We start from the raw sequence: 17,649 nt of genomic DNA, 5'->3' as shown, positions 1-17,649 counted from the left end.
AGCATGAGATGGATGGAGGGAGACCCTGACGATGAGAGCGTCACCTGTATAGTGGGAGTCCCTGATGATGGGAGCATGACCTGGATGGTGGGAGTCCCTGATGATGAGAGCATGACCTGGATGATGGTAATCCCTGATGATGAGAGCATGACCTGGATGGTGGGTGTCCCTGATGATGGGAGCATGACCTGGATAGTGTTTGTCCCTGATGATGAGAGCATGACCTGGATAGTGGTAATCCCTGATGATGAGAGCATGACCTGGACAGTGGGATGGCTGATGATGACAGCCTGACCTGGACAGTGGGATCCCTGATGATGAGAGCCTGACCTGGACGGTGGGAGTCCCTGACGATGAGATCGTGACCTGGATGCTGGAAGTTCCTGATGATGAGAGCATCACCTGGCTGGTGGGATTCCCTGATGATGGGAGCATAACCTGGATGTTGGGAGTCCCTGATGATGAGAGTGTGACCTGGATGGTGGGAGTCCCTGATGATGAGAGCATGACCTGGATGGTGGGAGTCCCTGATGATGAGAGTGTGACCTGCATAGTGGGAGTCCCTGATGAAGGGAGCATGACCTGGATGGTGGGAGTCCCTGATGAATAGAGTGTGACATGGATGGTGGGAGTCCCTGATGATGAGAGCATGAACTGAATGGTGGGAGCCCCTGACGATGAGAGCATGACCTGGATGGTGGGAGTCACTGATGATCGGAGCTGAACTGGATGGTGGGAGTCCCTGATGATGAGAGCATGGCCTGGATGGTTGTAATCCCTGATGATGAGAGCATGACCTGGACAGTGGGATCCCTGATGATTGGAGCATGACCTGGACATTGGGAGTCCCTGACGATGAGAGCGTGACGTGGATGGTGGAAGTCCCTGATAATGAGAGCATGAGCTGAATGTTGGGAGCCCCTGATGATGATAGCATGACCTGGATGGTGGGAGTCCCTGAAGATGAGAGCATGAGCTGGATGGTGGGAGTCCCTGATGATGGGTCGATGACCTGGACGGTGGGAGTCCCTGATGATAAGAGCGTTACCAGGATTGCGCGAGTCCCTGATGATGAGTGTGACCTTGACGGTGGGAGTCCCTGATGATGAGAGCATGACCTGGACAGTGGGATCCCTGATGATGAGAGACTGACCTGGACAGTGGGATCCCTGATGATGAGAGCCTGACCTGGATGGTGGGAGTCCCTGACGATGAGAGCGTGTCCTGGATGGTGGGAGTCCCTGACGATGAGAGCGTGACCTGGATGGTGGGAGTCCCTGACGATGAGAGCGTGACCTGGATGGTGGGAGTCCCTAATGATGGGAGCAGGACCTGAATGTTGGGAGTCCCTGATGATGAGAGCTTGACCTGGATGGTGGGATTTCCTGATGATGGGAGCATGACCTGGATGGTGGGAGTTCCTGATGATGAGAGTGTGACCTGGATGGTGGGAGTCCTTGATGATGAGAGCATGACCTGGATGGTGGGAGTCCCTGATGATGAGATCGTGACCTGGATGGTGGGAGTCCCTGATGCTGAGAGCATGAACTGAATGGTGGGAGCCCCTGATGATGAGAGCATGAGATGGATGGAGGGAGACCCTGACGATGAGAGCGTCACCTGTATAGTGGGAGTCCCTGATGATGGGAGCATGACCTGGATGGTGGGAGTCCCTGATGATGATAGTGTGACCTGGATGGTGGGAGTCCCTAATGATGGGAGCATGTCCTGGATGGTGTTAGTCCCTGATGATGATAGCATGACCTGGATGGTGGGAGTCCCTGATGATAAGAGCATGAACTGGATGGTGGGAGTCCCTGATGAGGAGAGTATGACCTGGATGGTGGGACTCCCTGACGATGAGTGTGTGTCCTGGATGGTGGGAGTCCCTGATGATGGGAGCATGACCTGGATGGTGGGAGTCCCTTATGATGATAGTGTGACCTGGATGGTGGGAGTCCCTAATGATGGGAGCATGTCCTGGATGGTGTTAGTCCCTGATGATGAGAGCATGACCTGGATGGTGGGAGTCCCTGATGATGAGAGTGTGACCTGGATGGTGGGAGTCCCTGATGATAAGAGCATGAACTGGATGGTGCGAGTCCCTGATGATGAGAGTATGACCTGGATGGTGGGACTCCCTGACGATGAGAGTGTGACCTGGATGGTGGGAGTTCCTGATGATGAGAGCATGACCTGGATGGTGGGAGTCCCTGATGATGAGAGCATGACCTGGATGGTGGGACTCCCTGATGATGAGAGTGTGACCTGGATGGTGGGAGTCCCTGATGATGAGTGCATGAACTGAATGGTGGGAGTCCCTGATGATGAGAGTGTGACCTGGATGGTGGGAGTCCCTAATGATGGGAGCATGTCCTGGATGGTGTTAGTCCCTGATGATGAGAGCATGACCTGGATGTTGGTAGTCCCTGATGATGGGAGCATGACCTGGATGGTGGTAGTCCCTGATCATGAGGTTATGACCTGGCTGGTGGGAGTCCCTGATGATGAGAGCATGAACTGGATGGTGGGAGTCCCTGATGTTGAGAGCATGACCTGGATGGTGGGAGTCCCTGATGATGAGAGTGTGACCTGGATGGTGGGAGTCCCTGACGCTGAGAGCATGACCTGGATGTTGGTAGTCCCTGATGATGTCAGAATGACCTGGACGGTGGTAGTCCCTGATGATGAGAGCATGACCTGGATGGTGGTAGTCCCTGATGATGAGAGCATGACCTGGATGGTGGTAGTCCCTGATGATGAGAGAGTTACCTGAATGGTGGGAGTCCCTGATGATGAGAGAGTTATCTGTATGATGGGAGTCCCTGATGATGAGAGCATGACCTGGATGGTCAACACCCCCAACTTTTGTATTATCTGCAAATTTACTAACCCATCATTCTACTTCCTCATCCAGGTCATTTATAAAAATCACAAAGAGCAGGGGTCCCAGAACAGATCCTTGCAGAACACCACTGGTCACTGTGCTCCATGCAGAATACAAACCATCCACAATCACCAACACGAGGAATTCTGCAGATGCTGGAAATTCAAGCAACACAGATCAAAGTTGCTGTTGAACGCAGCAGGCCAGGCAGCATCTATAGGAGGAGGTACAGCCGATGTTTCACACCGAGACCCTTTGTCAGGATTACACAATCACCATTTGCCTTCTGGATCCACAAAGCATGGTCTCCTTGGATCCCATACCTCATTACTTTCTGAATGATGGGGAACCATTTGAAATGCCTTATGAAACTGAAAGCCATATACAGTACATCCACTGCTTTACCTTCATCAATGTGTTTTGTTACATCCTCAAAGAATTCAGTCAGGTTTGTAAGGCACGATCTGCCCTTGAGAAAGCCATGCTGACTATCCCTAATCAGATTATGCCTCTCCAAATGCTCATAAATCCCACCTCTCAGGATCTTCTCCATCAACTTGCCCAACACTGAAATAAGATTCACTGGTCTATAATTTCCTCGGTTATCTCTACTCCCTTTCTTGAACAAGGGAGCAATGTTTACTACCTTCCAATTCTCTGGTACTTCCCAATCACTCAACCCTGTTGATGATGCAAAGATCATTGCCAGAGGTTCAGCAATCTCCTCCCTCATTTCCCACAGTAGCCTAGGGTATATCTCGTCCGGTCCTGGCGACTTATCTAACTTAATACCTTTCAAAAGCTCCAGCGCATCCTCTTTCTTAACGTCTATACACTCAAGTATTTCAGTCCGCTTTAAGTCATCCCCACAATTCCCAAGGTCCTTTTCACTGGTGAATACTGAAGCAAAGTATTCATTAAGTACCTCTGCTACCTCCTCCAGCTCCATGCACACGTTTCCACTCTCACTCCTGATTGGTCCTATTCTCACATGGCTCATCCTCTTGCTCTTCACATACTTGTAGAATGCCTTGGGGTTTTCCTTAATCCTGCTCGCCAAGGCTTTCTCATGGGCCCCTCTCACTCTCCTAATTTCATTCCTGAGCTCCTTTCTGGCACTCTTGTAATTTTCTAGAGCTCTTTTCTAGCGGTAATTGCACAGAAGCACAGAATAACTTGGGGTCATATGCCTGTGCATGTGGCCTCTAGCAACCCCAAATACCTCTCTCCCACCCCACTGTGGGTCCAGGGCCAGTCCCTGAACAAGAGAGTCAGAATTATTTATTTATTTATTTATTTATTTATTGAGATACAGCGCACAACAGGCCCTTCGGCCCTTTGAGCCATGCTGCCCAGCAATCCCCTGATTTAATCCTAGCCTAATCACGGGAGAATTTACAATGACCAATTAACCTACCAAACAGTAGGTCTTTGGACTGTTGGCGGAAACTGGAGCACCCAGAGGAAACCCATACAGTCACAGGGTGAATGTGTAAACTCCTTACAGGCCGTGGCAGGAATTGAACTCCGGTCGCGGGTAATGTAACACATTATGCTAACGACTACACTACTGTGCTGCCCTTCATAGAACATAGAACAGTAACAGGCCTTTTGGTCCATGATGTTGTGCCCAACTAATTAAAATAGTCATCAAAATCCCTGACTAAACTAATCCCTTCTGCCTACATAATGTACCTATCATTCTATATCCTGCACCTATCACTCTATTTCCTGCACGTATCATTCTATTTCTTGCACGTATTGTCACTCTCCCATAAAGCTGCGACTGGTGAAGCACCTGATAAACAGTTGTTGTATGTGCAGTCTCTCCCATCTCAGCCACTGAATCTTGTAACTCCTCCAGAGTTGTCATAGGTCTCTTGGTGGCCTCCCTCACTCGTCCTCTACTTGCACGAGGTGGTCACTCAGTTTTTGAGGGCAGCCTGCTCTAGGCAGATTTACAGCTGTGTCATATTCTTTCCATTTCTTGATGATCGACTTAACTGTACTCCAAGGGGTATTTAGTGACTCGGAAGTTTTCTTGTATCTATCTCCTGACTTGTGCTTTTCAATAACCTTTTTGCAGAGTTGCTTGAAGTGTTCTTTTACCTGCATGATGTACGTTTGGCAAGGATACTGACTCAACAGCAGTTGGACCTTCCAAATACAGGTGTATTTTTACTACAATCAATTGAAACACCTTGATTGCACACAGGTCTCCAAAAATAGATCTCCATTTAACTAATCATGTGACTTCCAAAACCCATTGGCTGCACAAGTGATGATTGGGTGTGTCATATTAAAGGGGGTGGGGGAGGAGGTGATTACTTATGCAATCAGTTATCTTATGTTTCACTTCTCTGCCTATATTGCCCACGTTAGCATAGCAGAGAGCATGGTGCTATTATATCAGAGTTCAGAGTTCAATTCCAGAGTCCCCTGTAAGAAGGTTTGCACCTTCTTCCCCTGTATACGTGGGTTTTCTCTGGCTCTCTACTGTCCTCCCACAGTCCAAAGACGTACCAGTTAACTAGGTAATTGGTCATTGTAAATTGTTCCATGATCAGGCTAGGGTTAATCAGTGGGCTGTTGGGCAGTGTGGCTCATTGGGCTGGTAAGGTCTATTCTGCACTGTATCCCTAAATAAATAAATAGACAATTGATCTTTAAACCACTGTATCCTTTCTCAGTCTTCTCTGTTACCCACACCACCACCAATCTGTCCATGATCTGTAAACTTACTAACTCAGACATCTACATTTTCAACCAGGTCATTGATATATATATCACATACAGCTGAGACCTCAGTGTAGATCACTGTAGAACATCACTAGTCATTGACCTCCAGCTAGAATGAGTCCTATCAACCACTACCCTCAGACTTCTATGGGCAAGCAAGTTCTGAATCCAGATGGCCAATTCACCAACAATCCCATGACTCGTAATCTTCTGCAGACCTCCCATGAGGGATCTTCTCAAACATCAATGTAGACAACATCCACAGCTCTACCTTCATTACCTCCTCAAAAAACTCAAACAAGTTATAAAACACAACTTGCCCTGCACAAAGCCACACGGGATCTCCCTAATTAGCCAATGGTTTTCCAAATGCTCATTACTTCTATCCTTAGAATTCTCTCCAGTATCTTTCCAAACACTGACATGAGACCCAACAGTCTATAGTTCCCAGAATTATCCCCCTTTCCCTTACTGAATACTGGAACAAAATTAGGTACTTGCCTGACGTCCCGCTCACCCAGGGAAAGTGTACGTGCAATACATCGCCTCTCCTTTCCCGGTGTAGTGATCACCGCGTGGTCACTGTCTGGCCTGCTAGTCAGTAGGCCACTGCAAATGGCCCCTCCTACATTACTGCGTCCATAGCAACACCTTTTCGTCGGTGCCCCCTGTTTCCACCGAGCTTGCTACGTCATGGCACGACCGAGTGTCCGGCAGTATAACTGGTTGGGTAGGCTGGGCTCGTTAGCCTTGGTTGGCAGCCAGTCTAGGAGAAGGACAACTCTGAATCCAAACCCGGGCAGGTGGGGCCTGTTACCCTTGCCAGGCCATCCATCTCGGAGAAGGACACTCTGAAGTAACTTCTACAACCCGAGGACCTCGCTGTCACCGTCCCAGCTTGCTAGGCTATGGCAGATGAACCCTGGGTGTAAAGGGTGGGGCCAGTACCACACACACTGCACTCCACCTAAAATACCATTGCGCAGGCCGAAGGACACGTCCACGTCTACGACCATCCTCCCCGACCATTCGTCAAGCCCTGCAGCGATGGGAAAGGGGCGAAAACGGCAGGTGGAAGATGACGCTGGAAGCCGCAGTTCCGATCCTGCATGCAGGCGGTTCAGGTGTATGGGTCGTCTGATGTTGACCCCGAAGATGACGATATCATTCGGCAGCACCCTGAATGACCAAGCAGCCTTCTCTAGGGACAGCACTGCTTGCTCCACACGGAGAGGGACCTAGAAAAGGGAGCCTAACCAAAGCTCGTTTCCATTTCCCCCAGTTGGCTAGCCGCGTTCAACAGGCATCCTCAAATGCGGTTGAACAACAACAAAAAAGAAAAGGTGTACACCTGCCTCACAAGCAGTGTAAGGACTAAAGCTCGCATGCTGGAACATCAGAACCATGCTCGATACAGCAGACAGTGGTCGCCCAGAATGATGATCCGCTCTAGTTGCGCATGAACTTTCAAGACTGAATGTTGACATCGCTGCCCTCAGTGAAGTCCGCTTCCCAGAGGAAGATAACGTTCAAGAACATGGCGCCGGCTACACCCTCTACTGGTCAGGCAAGCCAGAGACTGAAACGCCTTTCTGGCATTGGTTTTATGGTCAGGAACTCCATTGCCTCCAAACTTGAAAAATTGCCAACTGATCGCTCCGACCACACCATCTCCATGCGCCTCCCACTTCGAACCAAGCAGCACACCACACTCTTCAGTGTTTACGCCCCCACTCTTCAAGTGTATCCTACAGAAAAGGACAAGTTTTACACTGATTTGCTCAACCTCGTACGGAACGCCCCTGCAGACAACAAGGTCTTCATCCTTGGTGTCTTCAATACCAGAGTCGGCCAAGATTCAGAAGCCTGGAAAGGAGCACTTGGCAAACATGGGTGCCTTCTGTTAGAGTTTTGCATGGAGCAGCAACTCACCATCACTAGCACCATTTTTCAGCAGAAAGACAGTCTGAAGACAACCTGGATGCATCCTCAGTCCAAACATTGGCACCTCATAGACTACATGTTGGTGTGCCAGAGAGACCTTTGGAGTGTCTTACTCACCCGAGTGATGCCCAGCACAGAGTGTCATACGGACCATTGTCTTGTCTGCTGCAAACTCAGTCTCCATTTCAAACCCAAGCCAAGGAGAGGAGGTGCTCCAAGGAAGAAGTTTCAGGTTGGCAGCCTCCAGTCAGCTGAAGTGAAAGCTGATTTTCAGACGAATCTTCAGTCAAGGCTTTAGAATCCCAGTTTCCCTATAGACTCCTCTCCAGAAGTGCTTTGGGAACACCTAAAAACCACCATCTTGCAAACCTCTGAAGAAGCCCTAGGGTTTTCCACAAAGAAGAACAAGGACTAGTTCCTTGAAAACAACTAGGAGATCCAAGAATTGCTGGTGCACCTTGCTCAGCTGTCTTGTCCTGATAGGAAAGCAGCATTCCACCTCCTATGCAGCAACCTCCAGCGCAAGTTTCGAGAGATTCAGATTGTGTGGTGGACCAACCTTGCAAAGAGAACTCAGCTTTGCGCAGACACCGGTGACTACAGAGTGTTTTATGAAGCCCTGAGAGCGGTGTACGGCTCTTCGCACCAGGTCCAGAGTCCCTTGCACAGTGCAGACGGTCAGGTGCTCTTCACAGACAAGGTGTCCATCCTGAACCTGTGGTCGGAACATTTCCAGACTCTCTTCAGTGCTAACCTCAGCGTCGAAGACTCAACAATTCATCACATCCCACAACAGCCAGAGAAAACAGAACTGGACAAGATTCCAACCCTAGAAGAGACAGTCAAGGCCATAGAGCAGCTGAAAAGTGGCAAGGCAGCGGGAGCTGATGGAATCCCACCTGAGATTTGGAAGCATGGGGGCCCAGTGCTACACACCAAACTCCACAAGTTCTTTGTCTGCTGCTGGGAACAAGGTAAACTACCACAGGACCTCCGTGATGCAGTCATCATCACCCTGTATAAGAACAAGGGGGAAAAGTCCGACTGCTCCAATTACCAGGGGATAACTCTGCTCTCTATCGCAGGAAAAATCCTCGCAAGAGTACTCCTGAACAGATTGGTGCCCATCATTTCAGAAGAACACCTCCCAGAGAGCCAGTATGGCTTCAGAACCAACAGGAGCACCACTGACCTGGTATTCGTTCTCGGGCAGCTCCAAGAGAAATGTAGGGAACAGAACAAGGGATTGTACATGATGTTTGTCAGCCTTACCAAAGCGTTCGACACCATGAGCAGGGAAGGTCTGTGGCAAATCATGGAACAACTGGGATGACCCCCTGAGTTCCTAAGCATTGTCATCCAGCTACATGAGGATCAGAGTGGCCAAGTCAGACACAACAATAACCTCTCAGAACCCTTCCCAAAAGGCAATGGAGTAAAGCAAGGCTGCATCCTCGTGCCAACTGTCTTCACCATCTTCTTCAGCATGATGCTTGAAAGGGCCACAGAAGACCTTGATGACGAGGACAGTGTCTGCATCCGATACCGCACCGATGGCAGCCTGTTCAACCTGAGGCGACTACAGTCCCACACCAGGACATTGGAGCAACTCATCCGAGAGCTACTCTTCGCTGATGATGCTGCCCTGGTTGCCCACACAGAGACAGCCCTGCAGCGTATAACATCCTGCTCCGCAGAGGCTGCTGAGCTCTTCGGACTGGAAGTCAGCTTGAAGAACACAGAAGTTCTCCATCAGCCCGCACCTCAGGAAGATTACCACCCTCCCCGCATCACCATCGGTGAGGTAGAGCTGAAGACAGTCCACCAGTTCAGCTACCTGGGGTGCACCATCTCGTCAGATGCCAAGATCAACAAGGAGATTGACAACAGACTGGCAAAGGCAAACAGCACATTCAGCAGGCTGTACAAAAGTGTCTGGAACAACAAGCATTTGAAGAAAGGCACAAAGATCAGCATGTACAGAGCCATTGTACTGACCACCATCCAGGATGGAGGATCATTGCCTGCCCAAGATTGTGCTGTACGGCAAACTTTCCGCTGGCCACCGTGACAGAGGGGCACCGAGGAAGAGGTACAAGGACTCTTTGAAGAAATCCCCTGGTGCCTGTCACATTGACCATCGCCAGTGGTCTAATCTAGCCTCCGATCGTGAGGCCTGGCGACACACCATTCACCAGTCTGTCCCCTCCTTCGAGGACGCACGCAGGGCTGGCATTGAGGACAAAAGGAGAAGGAGGAAGAACCGTGACACAGCAGCTCCGAACCCAGAACAGAATTTCCCTTGCAGCCGCTGTGGCTGGACCTGCCTGTCCCATATGGGCCTCGTCAGCCACCAGCCAGCCTAAAGCAGATGTGGGCAGCCCCCTTCCTAAATCTTCGTTTGCGAAGCCAAGCCATGACTTGCAAGTCCTCTAGGACCTTCTCTGTGCTAGAGAAGACACAAGGATATCGGTCAAGGCCCAAGCAATCTCATCTCTTGCCTTTCTCAATAACCTGGGGTTTATCGCATGAGGCCCTGGGTACTTATCCACCTCATTGCTCTTCAAGAGATCCAATACTATTTCCTTCTTTATCTTGAAATGCCCTGTCAAATAAGCACACTCTACACTGATCCCCCTACCCTCCATGGCCTTTCCTTTGTAAATACTGATGCAATGCATTTATCCTCACCCACATCCCAAGCACATGTCCCCTACTTTATTCCTCAGGTGGCCTTATCTGCTCCCTAGTTGCTCTCCTGGCACTTGATGTATGTACAGAATGCCTTGGGATTGTCTTTAATCCTACTTGCCAAGGACTTTTCATTGCCCTTCCTAGCTTTCCTAATTCACCTCCTTGAGTTATTTTCCGGCTTCTTAATTTTCAACAGCTCTGTTTGATTTTGGCATCCTAAACCTGACATACATCTTCTATTTCACAACCTCAACATTCAATATCCTTGTCCTTTCTTCTTACTGGAACATATCTGTGCCGTGGGCTATTAAACACCCTCTACATGTCAAATGTGATCTTAGCAAAAAACAGCTGTTCCCAATTAACTTTCCTGAGTTCCTGCCTGATGCTCTATCAATTTGCCCTGTTTCAATTTAATACTCTCCCACAAGGTCCATGCTTATCCTTATTTATAGATATCTTAAAACTGAAAGAGTTCCCTAACTGTTTCCACTCTCAAACACCTGGCCAGGCTCTTTATCCAACACCAGGGGTCTGATATGGCCCCTCCTTTTGCTGGCCTCTAAAGGTTGATTTAAGAAACCCTCCTAGATGCACCTAACAAATTCTATCCCATCTAAAGCCCTTGCACTAAGGAGGTCTCGGTCTGTATTAGGGAAGTTGGTCACCCATTACAAAGACCCTGTTGTTTTTACACCCATCCCTAATCTATCTGCATATCTGTTTCTCAGTTTCTTGGTGGCCATTAGGGGGTTCTGTGGTATAATGCCAGAGTGATTGCTTCTTTCTTATTTTTGAGCTCTACTCATATAGACTCTGAGTACCACTAAGATATCATCCCTGATGAATAGCAAAACTCCCCTCCTCACCAATCCCAACCCTTTTATCTGCTTCTCTGTCTTTTCTAAAATATTTGGAGGGGACAGGGGCAATCAAAGGTAAGGGGTCAAGATGGAAGTATTTAAAAGTAGGATGTGTTTAGACAGAGTTGACAGAGAGAAACTGTTCCCATTGGTGGAGAAGTCACAAGCTAGAGGGTGTAGAATGATAGTGATTGGTAGTTGAACCACAAATCATAGCAAGTAAGATATTTTACAGAGTGAAAACTGAGGATCCGTAGTGAACTGCCAGGGGATAATCCAGTGGAGGCAGATTCCAGCCTGGCAACCAAAGAGCAACTGAATTGTTACCTGAAAGAAAATGTTACCGAGCTCCGGAGAGAGGACAGGGACGTGGGACGAGCTGAATTGTTTTAGTATAGAGCTGCATGGACTTTTTGGTGAACTGAGAGAGAGATTAGATATTGGATTTATTAGTCACATGTACATCGAAACATCCAAACATACAGTAAAATGTGTCACTTACACCAGGGACTTGCTGAAGGCAGACTGCAAGTGTCGCCATTTTGGGCCAAGACTCTTCATCAGGGCTGTCTGTCCGAGACCCGTACATTTTTGGCATGTAGGAGGAAACTGGAGTATTGGAGAAATCCCACACAAACACATAAAACTCCTAACAGAAAGTGGTAAGAGTGGAACCTCAATCTTAAAGCTGGTGTGCTGCGCTAAGCGCTACCTATTGTGCCATCCTTTGGAATGTCCTTCCATCCATTCTATGATTTACAGATATTCTGCCACTGCTGCAGAGATAAGTCCTGACTGCACTGATATTCAAATCCAAACATTTCCACATCTTCTCAGAAAAGAATGTGGAGTAAATATGCCAGTGGCTATATCTCATCACATGTTTGAAGAGATTGGTATGTCACAATGACGCTAGTAAATTTCTACAGATGTACCATAGAAACCATTCTGATTGTATCACCAACTGGTTTGGAGGGGCCACTGCACAAGATCAGAAAAGGCTGCAGAAGTTTGCAAACTCAGCCAGCTCCATCATGGGCACGAACCTCCCCAGCACCAAGGAGACCCTCAAAAGGTGATACCTCAGAAAGGAAGCATCCATCATTCAGGACCCCCATCACCCAGAACATCACTACCATCAGAGAGGAGGTACAGGAGGCTGAAGACACACACTCAATGTTTTAGGAACAACCTTTTCCTTCTGCCATTAGATTTCTGACTGGATAATGAACCCATGAGCACTACCTCACTGTGTTTGCTCTCTTTATGCCCTATTTATTTTATTATAGATACAATATTTCTTACCATAATTTATAGTGTTTATATGTGTTGTGCTGTACTGCTGCAATAAAACAACAACAAATTTCATGACATGTCAGTGATATTAAATCTGATTGAGATTCAGATTCTGAAGACAAATTGGAACTTGTAAATGTTTTGACCTGGGAGACTGCTGATGTCCTTCAATATTTCTGTCTAGTAAAATCAAGGCACTCCTAAGCCAAAGAAAGCACCACGTCTCTGTTAATGGCTTTTGCTGTGGGAGAAGTATTGTCTGGGACACTCGTAATAAAAACTCCCCTCCAATTATGCTGTGAGATCTAATATATCCCTGAAATAGGAGATGAAGGTTCAGTTCAGCATTTCTTGCAAAAGGACACTGAATGTTGAACTCAATTATATCTTCACTACCTTTTCTGGAGCGGTGGGGTGGAGACACATCTTGACCAAAGGAGGTGTGAGGCACTCCTTCCCTCTGCAGCCTGCGGGTCACTCTTGGACAAGGTGTAGCACCTGCTTAGCCCTCCACCTCTGTCGATCAGGGTCACATGAAGCCATAGGAGCAGCTGGTGTATATCACAAGTCCGGTCATGTGACAACTGACAGCAGGCATGCAATCTCGGAAGAGTATTGATAATGGTTGTAGTCACCCAGCTTGTAAAGACACTGCCCAGAAGGAGGCAATGGCAAACTGTTTCTATAGAAAAGTTTGCCAAGAACAATCATGGTCATGGAAAGACCATGATCACACACATCATATGACACAGACATAATGAACAAATTAATCTTTTCTATCCTTCTTAAACACACCTATGTATCCTCTTCTACACACTGTTCCTAAGTGTGAGCCTCTTCTTAGCATTAAAATTCAAACCCAGTTTCTGGACTTTAATATCCTTACTCCGAATTTTCAGTGGAGGGGTGAGGTGGAACCTCTGGGACGGTTGGGAACAACTGCCACCAATTAATTTAGTTTGATGCCCACTTTGATAGACCTCCCTGCTGAGGGAACTCAGTCCCTCCTGTACATACTGTCTGGGCCTCTCATTACTCAGGAAGTTCTCCCCTCAGTAGCTGTGTTGGAAGGCAAACTGTATTAGTCTAATTGTCTTTTTCTGCCAAACCAGCATTCATTAATCTTGGCAAAATTCTCACAAACTGTCTCATGTGGTGCTTTCAGTCCTTCCTGAATTTTAGTGACGAGAACTGTACAGGGAATTCTAGCTTTAGAAACATAGAAATATAGAAAACCTACAGCACCATACAGGCCTTTTGTGCCGAACATGTCCCTACCTTACTGGGCTTACTCTACAGCCCCCTATTTTTCTAAGCTCCATGTACCTATCTAAATGTCTCTTAAAAGACCCTATCGTATCTGCCTCCACCACCATTGCCGGCAGCCCATTCCATGCACTCACCACTCTCTGAGTAAAAAACTTACCCTGACATCTCCTCTGTACCTACTCCCCAGCACCTTAAACCTGTGTCCTCTTGTGCCAACCATGCGAAAAAGCCTCTGACTATTCACACGATCAATGCCTCTCATCGTCTTATACGCTTTATCCTAATGAATTTTATATTGTTTTAGCCTGAGCTCCCTGTAAATCAAAACTTCTGCTTCTGTTAAACAATATGAAACAGTTAGCTTTCCCAGTTACAGGAAAAAGATTGTGTGAGTGCATTCTCTCATTTTGTTTTTACCAGCACCATCCCTCTAATCCCCTCTCCTTCCAAGGCCTGACGGTCTCTTTTATGTGCCCTCTAACATTTCTCTTGCACCCTCATTGCCTTCCTAATTTTTTTTCATGTCACTCCAGCCCCTTCCACGCTGAACCAGGTTTTCTGCTGCCTTGCATTCTTGGTTCTGTAAAAAACTTCCTTATTTTGCCTGTAAGTTTCACAATCTTCACAGGGCCCAGAACTAAAACTTCCCCTTTTCTCTCTCCTAATTAAATCAGTGAAATCACAGTGCCACAGCGGGTCCAAATAATGACCAAGTATTAACGTCTCTGTTGATAGTCCTGATTTAATTAAATCAAGTTAAATTCCTCAGCGCCCAACCAAGATTTGAATTCGTTGCCACAGACAGAAGCAGAGGCTAAATCATAGGGTCTATTTAAAACAGGTTGATTGGTTCTTGATTAGTCAGGGTATCAAAGGGGAGAAGGCAGGAGAACGAGGTTGATAGAGAAAATAAATCAGTCACAATGGAATGGCAAAGCAGACTCGATGGGACGAATGCCCTAATTCTGCACTCTGTCGCATGGTCTAGTGGCCGTAATCTTGGACCATTAATGTGGGTCTCTGCAGTGAGTTAGTGAGCTGATTTTATCGCGAAGCCTGCCTGCTAATCTGTTGTCCATTTACTCACACTTGACCGGTCCATCAGGTCTCACTGCTCAAATGAGCAGAGTGCTCTTGGGATTCAGGAAATTTATTTGACAAATGCTGGTGTACGCCAAGGAAATACTCCGTTTTAGTGATTTATTTGCCCTTAATTCGACATGTTAACCGTGGGACCTGGGTTAAATTATGACCAAGAGCAAACTTACCTTCTCTGCGCCTTTGTATCGGCTAAGCTGCTCCAAGTTGTAAATGCAGAGGGCATTGTGCTGGGTTCGTTTCTGCCGAGAGAAGACTACAGCCATGAAGGACTGGGAGAGAGGGGTCCGGATATGGGCGGATGATAGAACCTGAAGATTTCCATTCCCGGTCAGTCGGCAGGATACATTGACCACAGCGTCGGACCGTAACAGAGGAGCTTCCGCGAAGAAAATCTGGGGGCCGGAGGGGTTGGTATTGAGCGAAATGTAGAAACGGTTGCTCCAAAAGAAACCCTGGACAAATTGGTGCTCCACGGAAGGCGGAAGAGAGGCAATCGGTTCTTCAAAATTGATGTCATAATAAAGAAAGTCCGATCCCTCCAGTAATCTCAGAAAGACCTGCGTTTTCTCTATCGCGTAGTAACTGCTATTGTCCACGCAGCTTTTGGGGACAAACTTGCTACCCTCGCCGGTGGCCGTGACGGCCGTCAGCACGTAAGACTTTCCACCGATTTTGACTGGGAAAGCGACGGTGGAGGCTCGGAGATCTTGCGTGGCCACTCGGCCCATAATGTCCTCCTTGAAGTCGCTGATGTTGCCCAGTTGACGCAACTCGCAGGCACCCCCCCTTACCGTTCCACAGGTGAGCAGATGTTTGTTCTTCTCGTCCACCACCAGGATCCTGTTCACGTTGGTGGTGTTCCTCCAGGGGACGCAGCAGTCTGCGCTCTGCGCACACGGCCCGTCCAACCGCGGCCCGGTGCTCACCCTCATCTCCAGCGCCAGGCTCCGGTTGAACTGGTACAGAGAGTTGTCGGTGGCCACATACACCCTGCCGCCGTCGCTGGCGCTCACTGCGATGTTACTGGTGTCAGTCTCAAACCGGTAGCTCGGCTCCGCAGATAAGGCATGGAGACTGTTCAGGAGCAGGAGACAGAGGCGAAACCCCTTTGGACGATACATGGACGCCGGATTTAACGCACAGCCGCGCAGAGGCAGGCGAGTAGCGCACAGCCCGAGTACTCCTTCCAATGGACTGCGCTCCCAACTCGCTCGGTGCCACAACTTACAGAGACAGTGGTACTCGCTTCCTTTTCCGTTTGAATTTCCTGCTGCTACTTCAGTTTTACACCCAGAAGCGCAGCCTGTCGGTGCGGGTGGGAGAAATGCTCTCCACTTCGCACTCGGTCCGGAACCCGGCTCACCTTTCTTCCCCGCACCCGTTTAAACGAGACCACAGTCTCTGGCAGTCAGCTCCCGTCGGCTGACGATATTTTTCTCCTGTCCGACTTCTTTGCATTTATGCGACTAGTTTGTGCCCCTCCCTGTGGGAAATGGAGCCTTTCTATTTACACCATCTAGGCTTACAATCTCATCCACTTCAATTGCGTCTTCTGTCAGATTGGCTTTTAAATCTTAGCAGAATTCCGAACTTGCTCCCTGTAACGGTCTGGAATTCTTTCATCTGAGCTCGGTAATTTATACATATAATAAAGAGTTCTTGTGCTTTTTCTATTCAATATTTCACAAACCTCCTCGTTACCTGTAACACTGACACCTCTTCCCCTTCTTTCTGCCCTCCTCCCTCTCCTCTTTCCTCCATCCTGTCCCTCATATCTCTCAAACTCCACCTCGCCCTCCCCACCCTCATCTCCCTCACCTCATCCCTCATCTCCGTCATCTCTCTCTCACCCTCCACTTCATTCCTCATCTTTCATCTTTCCCTCATCCACCAGTTTATCCCTCATCTCCCACACCCGTCACCCACCTTACCCCCCATCTGCAACCTCTCCCTTACCCTCCACCCCACCATTCACCTCTCACAACTTTCCCTCACCCTCCACCTCATTCCTAATCTCCCACATCCCTCCCTCACCATCCATTCCATCCTTCATCTTCCAGACCCCTCCCTCATCTGCCACCCCATCTCCCCTGTCACTTCTCCCTCGCCCTCCACTCATCCTTCATGCCTCTTCCCCTCTACCTCATTCCTAACCTCTCACACCTCTCCCTCACCCTTCACTCCATCCTTTATCTTATGGTGTACGGACGATGTAGAAAATCTAGTTAAAAGTAAAGGAAAGCTTATGAAAGGCTCAAGAATCTAGGCGCTAGAGCTCTAGAAAATTACAAGGGTGCCAGGAAGGAGCTCAAGAATGAAATTAGGAGAGCCAGAAGGGGCCATGAGAAGGCCTTGGCGAGCAGGATTAAGGAAAATCCCAAAGCATTCTATAATTATGTGAAGAGCAAGAGGATGAGCCATGTGAGAATAAGACCAATCAGGAGTGAGAGTGGAAACGTGCATGGAGTCAGAGGAGGTAGTGGAGATACTAAATGAATACTTTGCTACAGTATTCACCAGGGAAAAGGACCTTGGGAATTGTGGGGATGACTTACAACGGACTGAAATACTTGAGGCATTAAGAAAGAGGATGTGCTGGTGCTTTTGAAAGGTAAAGTTAGATAAGTCACTGGGACCAGATGAGATAAGCCCCAGCTACCGTGGGAAGTGAGGAAGGAGATTGCTGAGCCTCTGGCAATGATCTTTGCATCATCAATAGGGTTGAGTGATAGGGAAGTCCCAGAGGATTGGAAGATTGCAAATGTTGTTCCCTTATTCTAGAAAAGGGAGCAGAGATAACCCGGGAGGTTATAGACCAGTGCATCTTACTTCAGTGGTAGGCACGATATTGGAGAA

General features: G+C 48.2%; 1 protein-coding gene across 1 annotated transcript in view; it reads right to left on the bottom strand.

Moving 5' to 3' along the window:
• The window catches only part of plxnc1 (plexin C1), a 343,692-nt gene extending 327,631 nt beyond the window's left edge, over positions 1-16,061 (bottom strand). Inside the window, exon 1 of the mRNA XM_072241163.1 lies at positions 14,961-16,061. Coding sequence (XP_072097264.1) covers positions 14,961-15,914 — 954 coding nt within the window. The 5' untranslated portion in view covers positions 15,915-16,061. The remainder of the gene's footprint in view (positions 1-14,960) is intronic.
• Positions 16,062-17,649: the final 1,588 nt, after the last annotated feature.

The sequence above is a fragment of the Mobula birostris genome, chromosome 23 (assembly GCF_030028105.1).
Source record: "Mobula birostris isolate sMobBir1 chromosome 23, sMobBir1.hap1, whole genome shotgun sequence".
NCBI classification, from domain to species: domain Eukaryota; kingdom Metazoa; phylum Chordata; class Chondrichthyes; order Myliobatiformes; family Myliobatidae; genus Mobula; species Mobula birostris.
This window is presented reverse-complemented; position numbering and strand designations above follow the sequence as displayed.